This window comes from Bos javanicus, chromosome 12, assembly GCF_032452875.1.
Source record: "Bos javanicus breed banteng chromosome 12, ARS-OSU_banteng_1.0, whole genome shotgun sequence".
Taxonomy (NCBI): domain Eukaryota; kingdom Metazoa; phylum Chordata; class Mammalia; order Artiodactyla; family Bovidae; genus Bos; species Bos javanicus.
This window is the reverse complement of record NC_083879.1, coordinates 19,307,915-19,321,532: the sequence shown is the minus strand read 5'-3', so window position 1 is coordinate 19,321,532 and position 13,618 is coordinate 19,307,915. Positions and strand designations below refer to the sequence as shown.

The following is a 13,618-nucleotide window of genomic DNA, read 5'->3' as shown; positions in this document are numbered from 1 at the left end:
CAAGAAAGAGTAGCCCCCGCTCGCCGGCAACTGGAGAAAGCCCGAGCACAGCAATGATGACCCTGCACAGCCATAAATAAATACATAAATAAATCTTTTAAAGGAAGAAAAGAGAAACCAGCTTCAAGCCTCTGTTCAGCAAAGAATGGAATGGACAAGAAGCTGTAAGATTATGTTAATGAGACGGGGAGAAAGTAGGGTTTCTTCTCTCAATTAGAGAAAAAGAAAGGCAATTACAAACTGTGGCATAAACCAAAATATAAGAAAGTCCTGGCCCAAAGTCAAAGGAAACTAAAATGTAGCATGATTTTGAGAGATGTATGAAGGTAAGAAAGAATATTCCATTTGCCACATTCTTCTTAAGTGACAGAAATACTGATTTGTAGAGTAGGAAGTTGTAGCCTCTTCCAATGAACACTGTTTATATAATAGCCATATTGTCAGTAGAGCATTGATTGACTTTTCAGCTTTGAGAATCTACTTACAGATAAAATGAGGAAGACAAATACATTTACAGAACAAGAATGGAAATACGATCAATCTCAGCAGTGTACAAAGTGAACAGAGGCTGAGAGAAGTGGGGAGGAGTGGGAGAGAGCTTGCTGGGGGTTCTCATGCTCGCCTGATATCACAGAAGTCCATATACTGCACAGCACTGATGAAGGAGTCGGGTGAGGTTTGAAGCTTATTCCTGAAGTTACAAATTCGGGATAACTAACCGAAGAATTAAAGAGAACTCGGCTACAGTCCATGGGGTCGCTAAAAGTCGGACACGACTGAGCACCTTCACTTTCACTTTTCACTTTCATGCATTGGAGAAGGAAATGGCAACCCACTCCAGTGTTCTTGCCTGGAGAATCCCAGGGACGGGGGAGCCTGGTGGGCTGCCGTCTATGGGGTCACACAGAGTCGGACATGACTGAAGCGACTTAGCAGCAGCAGCAGCAGCAGCAGCAGCATGTAGCTGTTAAAAGAGTTCAGAACACGCCACTCCAAATTATTGCCACTTTGGCATGTTGAGGATTTTGAACAGAAGGCAATTGAGAACAATAGATGCGGAAGGGCACTCTGATCTCCCCGCTTTCTAGCTCAAATCAGGTCTTTGAATTTCCCTTGAGAAAGGTGCTCTCCCTTTACCAGGAGGAAAAGAACATTCATTTCACTGTGGACTGGGAGTCAGTGCTGAAATGGTATTGTGTAAGTAGCCTGACTCAAATAACCCTTGTCTTCTGTTAGTTTCTCCCCATGTATTTCCTGGGGACAGTACTCCTCAGCCCAAGCTCCCTGGTCTCTTCACATCCCTGCAGTTACTGGTCTTTGGGTAAAAAGGCGTATGAGTTTTGGGGCCTGACAGCTTATTCAGGTCATTTTCCTTTTGAAGATTCCCATGTACATGTCAACATAGTAAGTCAAATGTGTATGCTTTTCTTTTTAATCCATTTATGTCAGTTAATTCTTAAACCAGCTTACAGAACCTAAGAGGGGAGGAAGAAGTTTTTCCTCCCCTACATTATCAAAAATTGGATGGAGGGAAGGGAAGGGGAAACAGTATAATTTATATCGTAATTTTTCAGGATGGGCAGTTAATAGTGGGCCTTCCCCAGTAGCTCAGCTAGTAAATAATCCACCTGCAATGCAGGAGACCCCATTTAGATTCCTGAGTCGGGAAGATCCCCTGGAGAAAGGGTAGGCTACCCACAGTAGTATTCTTGGGCTTCCCTGGTGGCTCAGACTGTAAAGAATCCACCTGCAGTGTGGGAGACTGGGTTCGATCCCTGGGTTGGGAAGATCCCTTGGAGGAGGGCATGGCCACCCACTCCAGTATTCTTGCCTGGAGAATCCCCAGGGACAGAGAAGCCTGATGGGCTTCAGTCCATGGGGTCGCGAGTCGGACATGACTGATCGACTAAGCACAAAAAAATAGAAATAGTAATATAAGTATAAAGATAGTTGCCAGAACTACAGTTAGAAGTGGTTAAAACTGGTAGCCTCTGGGAAGTTTTGTACTAGAAGTGAGCTTAGGGTTTAGGCAGAGACACTGTTCTGATGTCATATAAGTGATTGTTTTGGTAAAAAGAAACCAAAAAAAAGTTGTATTGACCAGCAACAAAATTTTTTTAAAGGAACAACATAATCAGATATCTTAGAGAATCCTAGTTAATCCAGTTTTTGAAATCTTAGGCAAAGGAACATTTCTCTGATGAAATGCTAAATATAATTGCAGAGATTTCCTTACCCAAAATTTTAAATATAGCCTGTAAGCATTTTTAATTTTCCTGAATTTGCCCTTATGCAAGAGGAAAGATCTAGTTCCTGCTCTGATAGTGATACTTAAATACCATGTTTGTTAAGAGAGATCTTGGGGTTTTTTGGAGGTGAGATGCAATGAAGTACTCTGAAGTACTTCTGGATTAATCCAGAATTCAGCTTATTTACTATAACATTTAGACTCTTGGACAAAATTTTCAGCTTATTTTTTTTCCCCATCTGAACACACCTCTGGTTTTAGAATGCCAGTCACTGAAAACTAGCACTTACTGTATGAACATTCACTTCGGATGGATTCATTTCCAAGGTCGGCCCTCACCTGCCCCCGCCCATAAACACTGGGATTGCGAGGTGCGGGGCTGAGGGTGCTGGCCGGGACGTGTGCTCCTGCATGCTGGGCAAGGGGTGCTGCCCGCACAGGGGTGTGCCTCCGGTGCCATCCTGTGGGTGTGATGCTGAATTAGAGCATGTTTTCCTTTTCTTCTCTCTAGGAAGGCCCTTATGTCTACTTGTGTATGGTGGGAAACGTCACAGACTCAGATGCCGTGATCGCTTCGTTGTGTGAGTGTAAAATGCTGGCGCTGCCACATGTGGGGGGTCAGTTCCAAGTACGGCTGTCCATTAAATGAGTACCTCTATCCCACGTTGTATGATTCTGTTTGCATGAAATGTCTGGAAGAGACAGATCTATGGAGAGAGATGACAGATTAGTGGGTGCGTGGGGGTGCAGGAAGGGAGTGGGATTTGGCCAGAAATGGGGAATGACTAACAGTGGGTATTGGTTTCTTTTGAGAAGTAGAAACTAACGTAAAGTGAGGTTGTGGTGATTCAAATCTGGGAAAGTACTAAAACTTGTTGAATTATACACTGTAAACAGATTTAAGAAAAAGCAGACCTGGCACATGGATTATATCTCAATAAAGCTATATTTTAAAATGTTTGCAGTGAGTACAGATTGAGGAGTCTGCAGTATTTAAACTGGGTGTTTTCCATACTTTTAACATTTATTTGTATATAAATGTATATATATTGTACGGGCTTCCCAGGTGGCTCAGATGGTAAAGAATCTGCCTGTAATGCGGGATACCTGGGTTCCATCCCTGGGTCAGGAAGATCCCCTGGAGAAGGGCATGACAACCCACTCCAGTATTCTTGCCTGGAGCATTCCATGGACAGAGGAGCCTGGTAGGCTACAGTTACATATATGTATTCTAGTAGATAATTTCCAGAACTCTTCCTGCTCTACAGAGATATTAACTAGTTTTCCTTAATGATCCAGTGGTCAAGAATCCACCTTCCAATGCAGGGGACACAGGTCCGATGCCTGGTTGGGGAACTAAGATCCCATATGCCTCAGAGCAACTGGGTCCATGTGCTGCAACACAGACCCAGCACAGCTGAACAGAAGGACACAGATTGCTTGGGGTTCTTGTTAAAATGCAGATTCTGATTCAGAGGGTCTGGGGTAAGGCCTCCTGGATATTGATCTGTGGACTGTCCTTTGATTTTGGTTCACCAGGATGTAGAACTTGTTAAAGATGGTAAGGAAGACTTTATTCCACGGAGACCACAGCAGTGGGAAAGAGATTGGCTCAACCCTTAATACAGGGACATGTGTTCATGTTCAGTCACTCAGTTGTGCCCGACTCTTTGCAACCCCATGGAGTATAGCCCGCCAGGTTCCTCTGTCCATGGGATGCTCCAGGTCAGAATACTGGAGAGGGTGGCCATGCCCTCCTCCAGGGGATATTCCCAACCCAGGGATCAAATTCACGTGTCTTACATCTCCTGCATCGGCAGGCAGGTTCTGTCCCACTAGTTCTACCAGGGAAGCCCCAAAATGGAATTCTCCTGGGCAAGAATAATGGCGTGGGTTGCCATTTTCTTCTCCAGCGGATCTTCCCAACCCAGGGATGGAACCCAGGTCTCCTGCATTGCAGGCGGATTCTCTACTATCTGAGCCACCAGGGAAGCCCTAAATACAGGGATAGGTGGGGATTTATAGGCTGGGAACAGGGTCGGAGTCAGTGGATGGAAAATTATTAAGAAGAAACATCAAGGCTTGGGGACTGATGATAGACTCAACAGGATCCTTGCTAAAGGCAGGCCAGGGTATTGATATAAAGGGTGGGGGATGAGGAATTAGATTTGATATCAGGAGTGATTGGTAATCTACACTCCCTGTTTATAGCAGCAGTATCTATTATACAGCAGCCAAGACATGAAACAACCTGAGTGTCCACTCACAGATGAGTGGATAAACAACCTGCATTGTATTTATCTGACTCTTCAACCCCATGGACTGTAGTCCGCCAGGCTTCTCTGTCAATGGAATTCTCCAGGCAAGAATACTGGAGTGGGTTGCCATTCTCTTCTCCAGGGGATCTTCCCTTCCCATGGATCGAACCTGGGTCTCCTGCATTGCAGGTGGATTCTTTACCACCTGAGCCACCAGGGAAGCAGAATATTATTCAGCCATAAAAAGAAGGAAATCCTGCAGTTTGTGATGACAGACTTTGAAGAACATTATGCCAAGTGATAGAAGCTAGACAGAAAAAAATGAAAACGACAATATCTCATTTTTATGTGGAATTTGAAAAACCGAAACTCATTTTAGAGAAGGATCAGATTTGTGGTTACCAGAGGCAGGGGCTGGGGAGAGGTGGAATTAGATGAAGATGTTCAAAAGGTACAGACTTCTAATTATACAATAAATTCTTACTAGGGATGTAACGTATGACAGAGTCAATACAATTAACACTGCGGTGTGGCATTTATAAAGCTGTTGAGAGGATAAATCACTAAGGTTACTCAGCAGGATTCTTGGGCTGAGCCCAGAACCCAAGGTGCTGGGGCCTTTTGGAGAAAGGGTTTCGGAGGAGGCTGACCTGAGTTTGGTTAAGAAAAAGAATCGCCGCCCCTCGCGTCCTCGTCTCTGCCCTGTGGCAAAGGCCGCAGCGTGGCTTTGCTCCTGGATGCCTCCTCCAGCTCTGCCTGTGCATCTTTCTCTAAACCTCTGCCCGGGCCTGGCGGTCAGTCACAGGAAAAAGGACGAGGATCACATTAGGTTTGTTAATGCTCTGCTTGTCCTTTCCCTCCCTTTATAGGCGTTGAACCTGCAAAGAGATGGTCAAAGTTAAGCGGTAGATGAGAGGCCAGAGGTCTGGTCCACTGGGGCGGGCAGATAGCAGGGCCTGCCGCTCCCCCCCGCCCCCACTTTCACATGCATGCACGCGCGCACACACATATCCTGTCTCCTTCAACTTGCTGAATTACCTCTAGTTTCAGACACACCAAGCGCGCTCAGCCCCAGGCTTTTGCTCAAACTTTTCCCCTGAAACACCTCTCCCTCCCCTATTCAGGGCTCGCCTCCTATGATTTAAGACCTGAGATTTTTTGTTTGTTTCTCCATTAAATGCACTTTATTTCTGTAATTCAAATTATTTCTTAGCACAAGTTCCATAAGAGGCCGTTTGATTTAGGGAGTGAGAGCTGTGTTTCAGTTCATACACACTTCCGCAAGGTGGGGGCAACTGGCGCACCACTCGAGGGTCTATGTGGGGCTCGTGTTAAGTGACCCCCTCCTCTAACTGGCCCTTGAGACTGGACCGGGAACCTTTTGGGACAGAAACGAATGGTGGGTTGGCCACTGATCTGTGGGGTGCTTATCCTCACTTCATCGCCTTGATTGCTGGCGGTTGGACGGCATCCTCGACTCGATGGACACGAGTGTGAGCAAACTCCGGGAGATGGTGAAGGACAGGGAAGCCTGGCATCCTGCAGCCCGTAGGGTCGCAAAGAGTCAAATGCAACTGAGCAACTGAACACCAACAGTGGAAGGTCTGGGAGTAAGAGAAGAGCCTGAGATTAAGATCCAGGGGTGCGTGTGCCTTGACTCCTGGTAAAATCCAGAGGCCCTCAAACACCCTCAGCGCACAGCCCCTCCGCACCCTGCTTGCCCGTATAATGGAAGTCTAGACAAGCAGCCCCCACCCCCACACCCTTCCGGCTCGCGGACCAGCACGGCGCCTGTGTGTCCCTAAGGAGCCGGCTTCAGTGCCCTGCCAGCGCTCAGAACTACTCCAGCAGGCCAGCCACGTTGCCCGTGGGAGCAGGGCTCACCCACCCTGAGTGCACAGCCCGCCTCCCACGGCCCCCCCGCCCCGTTCCCTCTGTGTCCTAGTACGGCCCCCCTGTGGCCCCCCGTGGCCCGTGTCCTCCTCCCCGAGCCTTCGAGTCTCACATCACCGAGGAGCCGCCGTCAGCCTCATCCGTCCAGTGTCGCCCGCCTGTTGTGTGCTGAGCCGCCCCATGAGCCCAGGGTGGACTCTCTCCCTCCCCTGTAGGGTGAAGAGGAGGTGATCCGAACCCCTCATCTCCTGGTCTGTGCAGTGCCTCCCTGGCCCCATTCTCTGCCCCCGTCACTTACTGCGTGAGCCACCAGCAGGCAGACTTTGTGTTCTGTGCTAGGCATTCTTGAGGTCTAGCACAGAGGCGTCTATATGCTACTTCCTGGTGGTCCAGTGGCTAAGACCCCCCACTCCTGATGCCCCGGGTTCAATCCCTGGTCAGGGAGCTAGATCCACATACTGCAATTAAGAGTTCCCGTGCTGCTCCTAAAGATCCCGAGTGCTGCAACAGAGACTGAAGATCCCTTGTGCCACAGCTAAGACCCAGCACAGCCAAATAAATATATTTTTTTTTAATGAATGAATAGGGTTATTTTTGTGAATGTCTGAATACCCCCTAATCTCTTCGCTCCTAAAGCACTGACCTTGCACTTGTGATATTTTCTTAGATTTTGGGTACGCTAGGAGCTGTATCCCACCTGTTGTATCTGTGTTTAAAGGGAAAACTTTTACTTTCACTGTTAGCTGTTTTCCGGTGAGGTCACGGCTGGCAGTCAGCTCAGGACAGGCTGGACGCCTCTGCCAGTTGCGTCTGCCTCTCACAGACTCTCCACTCAGCGTGTCTCTCTGTGTTATCTCATTTAATAGCTCACTCTGTTTACTGGCCTGTCCTTTCCCTGAGGACAGCCTTTCATCAGAAACCTCTGTCCCCAGCCCCGGAGGGACCCTAACTCTAACCATTAAGAGACTGTTGTTTTGTGCTGTTCAGACCAATCAATCAGATCATGTAGCTAATTTGGGACCATTCATAGCTTTCCTAAGTTATGTGAGAACCGTAGTTGAAGCAAAGAGGTGGGGGCTTTGGGGTATTTTTTTCCCCCACTGGTTATGTGAGATCTTAGGACCAGCATGTATTACTTTGGCAAACAGAAAAAGAAAGAGATAAAGACAGAGAAAAAGAGGAGGGAGAGGAGGAGGAAGGAAAGAAGAGAGAAGGAGGGAAGGAAATATGACTTCATGCAAGGCCCGCGGTCCAGGCCTTGCATGAAGACTCTCTGACCTCATGGTGCTTTCTGGAAGAAACCATCCTGATAATGGGGTCTGAAAAGATTTCTTAGTGCACACCTACCCCCGGGTCAGCACAACTGGGGCTTTTGTGGTGGCTGTTGTTAGTGAATACTGTGTCTGTAGCAGACTGAAATGCCCTCTTGGTCCATTTCAGATTCATTCTGTAGTCCAGGCTGTGTTGCTCCCCTCCCCTCCTTGCTGGCCCCTCAACACTCAATTCCTCTTCAGTTATTAATAAACGTGTTTTTATAAACATTTCCTGAACAGTAATTTTCCCACGTCTGACTAATACAAACTTTATATTGAAATTTTAAAGTTAGGAATTATAATGCATCTACCAAGATAATTATTAAAGATTACTTTGCAAAGTCTGACTGTGTCGAATTGGTTTAGAATTCTGCTGCTTATGATGGAAAAGGAGGAGGTGAAGAAGCCACACCTGTGAAAGCACTTTGGAAAATGCAAATCATTTTACAAATGTAACGTGATGTTGTTATCATCACTTGTGTCCGGTGGTAATGGGTTTTTGTCTCAGGACCCCTCTTTCCTTCCACTAAGGCATCATGAAGACTGTAGAGAGAATGGCAGTTCAGTTATTCTTTTTACCTCCTCCAAATGTGGTGGGGGGAGGTCATTTCCACCAACTGTCCTAAAAATAGTTGCCAGATGAGTAACAAAGTGTTTTGTTTTTAGGGAAAGAATATGGCAAAGCTGATGCAAGATGGCTTTATTTTGATCCAACCATCGTGTCTGTGGAAATTCTGACGGTCGTCCTGGGTGGATCTCTGGCACTGGTCCTCGTTTATGCCATCGTCAAAGAGAAACATTATCGGTAAGTGCTCTTCCCTATCCGGCTGGAAAGAGGAGAAACACCAGCTGTCCCGATGCCAAAGTGACATGTGGAGTGGATGACGACCACCGTTCTTTGTTAGACGAAAAGTGGAGTAGAAAATCATCTGATACAGCTTAATTTCGGATCGGTCAAAATAAAAAACACTAGAAATATGATGGTAGTGACAACCTCGATCCTGTATAGACAAGCACAGTGTTAGCAGCTTTGAGTGATTGGCCACCAATATTGTGGAAAATCAAAGAGTAGTTATTTTCATCCTCTGCCCCCAAATCATTCTAGAAACTTCTCTTCCACCTGTCACAAAGAGAAGTCTCTTATGTAATTCTGAGCTGGACATGCAAGATAGCAGCTTACAGAAGGTATGAGGAAGGCAGAAGAGTGGGGAGATGGAGGAGAAAGACGGCAGATTAGCCATCCATCAGTCAGGCCCTGAAACTGTGGGCTCCGCCCCCTCCCTCCATTTCCTTCCTCTCCTCCTTAGGGACAGGGTGACCTGGGACGAACAGATTGCTTTCCCGGGAATGAGTCCCAGGGAATGGTTTTAGACTCCTGTCAGCTGGGCACAGTGGCATTCCATTTCCACCATCTTGTATCAAAGAAGCCTGTATAAAACTTTGTCATGAAATTTCAGACTTGAAAGAAACCTCAAAAGTCATTTAATGCACTTGCCCCCACCCAATTTTACATAGAGAGTTGGCAGGAAAAATTTCCTTCTGGGTGCCTTGTAGTTGTTCAGTCACTCAGCTGTGTCCGACTCTTTGTGACCCTGCGAACTGCAGCGTGCCAGGCTTCCCTGTCCCTCACATCTCCTGGAGCTTGCTTCTGGGTGCCTTACATGTCCACGATCGTGGCTGTGAGTCTGCCACGTTTACCCACGCGTTTTGTTATTTCAAACACTTTCACACATATGCATGGCTGAATATGCACCAGGCGCAGTGCTTTATCTGCACATCTCATTTAATCTCCACAATATTATTCGAGATGGTTGTCGTTTAGTCGCTACGTCATGTCCGACGCTACAGACCCCATGGACTGTAGCCCGCCAGGCCTCCTCTGTCTGTGGGATTTTCCAGGCCACAGGATTGGAGCGAGTTGCCATTCCCTCCTCCGGAGGATCTTCCCAACCCGGGGATTGAACCCCAGTCCCCTGCATTGTCAGGCGAATTTTTTACCACCGAGCCACCAGCGAAGCATTATTCAAGGAGGGGACTATTATTAGCCCTTTTCCAACAGGGGAGATTGGAGCTCATAGGTTCACATCCAGGTCTCTCTTTCGTGACTTCACTAAACTTTCCAAGATACCCAAGAGACCTTCTTTAACTCGGAGCATAATCTAGAGAGGGTGCTGTTGCTTCTCCAAGGAAAGTGTTTCTTCGTCGTGTCCGACTCTTTGTGACCCCATGGGCTGTAGCCTGCCAATTCCTCTGCCCGTGGGATTCTCCAGGCAAGAATACTGGAGTGGGTTGCCATTTTCTTCTCCAAAGGAAAGCATGGGTCTTCATCAGTGATCAACTTGCCCCATCAAGGGAGCTCCGTGCGAAACCTGAGTTCCCACTTCAGGGAGGTGTTCTGCTGTGGGAGATGATGTTGGTACAGCTGGCAGTTTCATCACTGTCTCTTTCTCTCTAACAGGCATTTCGTACAGATTACCCTGTGCGTGTGTGAATTGTATGGCGGGTGGATGACCTTCTGCCCAGACTGGCTAATGGGAAGCCCCAACCTCAACACCAACAGTTGGCTCTACTTTTGGGTCTATCTGGTATTTTTCAATGGTGTTTGGGTTCTGATCCCAGGACTGTTACTGTGGCAGTCATGGGTAGAACTCAAGAAAATGCATCACAAAGGATCTAATTCACGCAAAAAGTTTCAGTGAATTTTCAAAGTCATAAACACTGTCAGCTTGCTTTATGAGATTGAATCCTTTTTTTATTGGGCCAAAATGTAACGCATTCCAGTCTGCGCTTTTCTTTTTCTATTGTCATTTTGGAACAACCTAATTGATTTCAGTGGAATCAATTTCAAATGGACTGTAAGCTTGATGAGTTTTTGCTGTTGTTGTTTTTTCCAGTTAAATGGCAATACAGGGAACAGAATAAGTTTTAAACAGAATAAAACACATTTAATTATATCCTTTTATGGCTAACATTAATTGTTCTACATTAATAAAGCCAATTATCGTGAAATGCCATAGAGCATGTTATATTAATTTTTTATTTCAAAGAACTTGTTGTTGCTTCCACTTCTGATCTTCCCACCAGTCTTTTGGTTACTAAAGTGAAACCAGAAATGAAATGAATGCTTCTGTGTTGTGTTTGTACTGTATCAAATTTGTGAAGCCAACAAAAAAATGACAGTAGAAGGAGTTTATGAGTGGGTTAACTCCTCATGGGTGAACACTGGGGTTTCACTAACAGCTGATTAATTTATATCTGTTCTCTTGCAAGGAGGAAGATTTGAAATAGCTTACAAAAATACGATAAAAAGTAAATCAGGAAATAGGAACATAGGGAAAGTAAGAGTGAGAAATAAGATGAAGGTAAAGTTAATATGCAGAAAGGCATGCCATGACGTCGTGTGTCATTGACACAAGTGACACACGGATTTGACATTTACCGTCAGTACCAAGAGGGAAGCACTACCGCACGCTGTTGCAGGAAACACTTTTTTGGCAAATGTAGCAGTTCTGTCGGGGGGTGGAGGGCGGGTACTCACCTTAACTGGCTCAGCACCTGCTTTTCTTAGAGCCTCATAGCTCACGGATGTGTTCTCTGCCTAGGAGGCTTGCCTGGCACATATGTACGCCGGGCACTGGCTCGGCCGTCGTGGATGCTGTCACTCAGCTCAGCCTTCATTCCGCCTCTGCCTCGGTTTCCCCTTATCGTGCAGAGAGCTGCAGTTATGGTCCCGGAGGCCAAATTGGTCTCACCTTTGGAGGTATTTGTGAGAGGTTTGAAGGGTGACACATGGAGACCATTTTCAACTGTTCCTTTTCGTTGTTGTTTTTCTGTTTTCCGGTGACAGGGAATGTCTGTGGAATTCTCCTGCTTAAAATACCTAGAGTAATCGCTGTTTTCTAGGCTTATATCTTGAATGATACTTGACTACGATATTTGTTGAATACTGAATGAATATGGGCAAGTATGCTTGAGGAATATTATATTAGCACATTAAAGACTTTAGAAGTTCTGCAGTAAAGAAGCGAGATTAATTTGTTAAGCCCAACTTTCCCCAACATATATCAGACCACTTTAACAAGTGGGATGGTTGTTTCATGGAATCAGGTAGGGGGAAGCTCTGAGTAACAGAGTCCAATTTTCGTGGGATTAAAAACAAACCAGTAAATAATTAAAGTACCATTTAAAAAAATGTCATTTGGTATAGCATTCTAATATTTAGGGGAAAACAGAAAGATATTCAAGTCTTACACAGAAAACAAAGACAACTATAAAACACAGAGAAGTTAAATAAGACCTAAATAAGCAAGAGAGATATGCCATGTTCGTGGATTGGAAGGCTTAATATTGTAAAGAAGTCAGTTCTCCCCAAATTGATCTATAGATTCCATGTAATCCCAATTAAAATCCAGACAGATTTATCTGTTTGCCATTTGTTAAATAAGTTGATTTTAAGATATTTTATGGCACTGCAAAGGGCCAAGAAGGCTAAGACAACGTTGTGAGAGCTCAGAGCCGGAGGACTCACTCTACTAGACATTAAGTCTTAGTATAAAGCTGCAGTAATTACGGCAATGTGGTGTTGGTACCGGAAAACCAGTGAGTAGACAGACCCATGAAGCAGACTAGAGAGACCAGAGACAGACCTTCCTGTATGGACTCTGGATTTAGGACAAAGGTACCACTGTAGAGTGATGGGGAAAGGATACTCTTTTCAGTAAATGGTGCCAGGTCAGTTGCATATCCATGTGGGGAATATGAATTTTGATCCTTACCTCACACCATGCATAATATCAACTCCAGGTGAATTGTTGATTTTAATATGAAAGGCAAATAATAAAGCTTCAAGAAGAAAAAATAGAATATATCCTTTAAAAAGATCCAAAACCAGTGATAAGTTTGACTACTTTAAAGTCAAGTGTTGATACTTTGGATTATCAAAATCCACCATTAAGAGAAAAAAAAGGAAGCCAGAAGGTGGAAGACATTTGTAGTACATATAGCTGACAGAAGACCCATCCCAACGAGTAAATCAATTAGACAAAGACATGCAATTTAATAGAGAAAAGTTGATGAGATAATCTGACTAAATACTTCACAAAAGAGAAGGGATTTGGGGGAATGATAATTAAGGCCACAAGATGTTGCTGTGTGCTGCTGTGGTTGGTCACTCAGTCATGTCTGACTCTTTTCAGCCCCATGGACTGTAGACCACCAGGCTCCTCTGTCCATGGGGATTCTCCAGGCCAGGATACTGGAATGGGTTGCCATGCCCTCCTCCAGGGGATCTTCCCAACCCAGGGATCAAACCCAGGTCTCCCACATTACAGGCGCATTCTTTATCTACTGAGCTACCAGAGACCTGTTAAAATGGCTAAAAATGAAAAGACTGACAATGATGAGTGTTGGTGAAGACGCAGAACCACTGGACTTCTCATACCCTGCTGGTGGAATGTAAAGTGGAAAACTGTTTTGAAGTGAAACTGAACGTGTGCATGCCCTAAAACCCAGCTTAGGTGTGCTTCACAGAAGTGCTTACTCTGTGCACCAGAACGGCAGCATCATTCATTATAACCCTAACCAGAACCAACCTAAATGAATAAACTGTGGTATATACATATAATGGACTGTAGGTACATACAGTGAAAATTGCAATATGAAAACTTAACAACCTACTTCTCATAATAACATGGATGCATTGCACAAAAATAGTTATAAGTAAAAGAAGCCAGAGCAAGAGGGTACATATTGTATGATTCAATTTCTGTAAGCTTCAAAAGCAGATAAGTAGGGGAATTCCCTGGCGGTCCAGTTGGTTAGGATGCCTTGTTTTCACCGCTGAGCTGGAGGGTTCAGTTCCTGGTCAGGAACTAAGATCTCACAAACCACACAAGGAAAAAAGTATT

The 13,618-nt window shown here is 45.3% G+C and overlaps 1 protein-coding gene across 1 annotated transcript in view; it reads left to right on the top strand.

Annotated features, from left to right (window-relative positions):
- Positions 1-10,726, top strand: part of EBPL (EBP like) — a 28,935-nt gene extending 18,209 nt beyond the window's left edge. The window contains exons 2-4 of the mRNA XM_061434648.1: positions 2,760-2,829; positions 8,379-8,517; positions 10,171-10,726. Coding sequence (XP_061290632.1) covers positions 2,760-2,829; positions 8,379-8,517; positions 10,171-10,411 — 450 coding nt within the window. The 3' untranslated portion in view covers positions 10,412-10,726. The remainder of the gene's footprint in view (positions 1-2,759; positions 2,830-8,378; positions 8,518-10,170) is intronic.
- Positions 10,727-13,618: the final 2,892 nt, after the last annotated feature.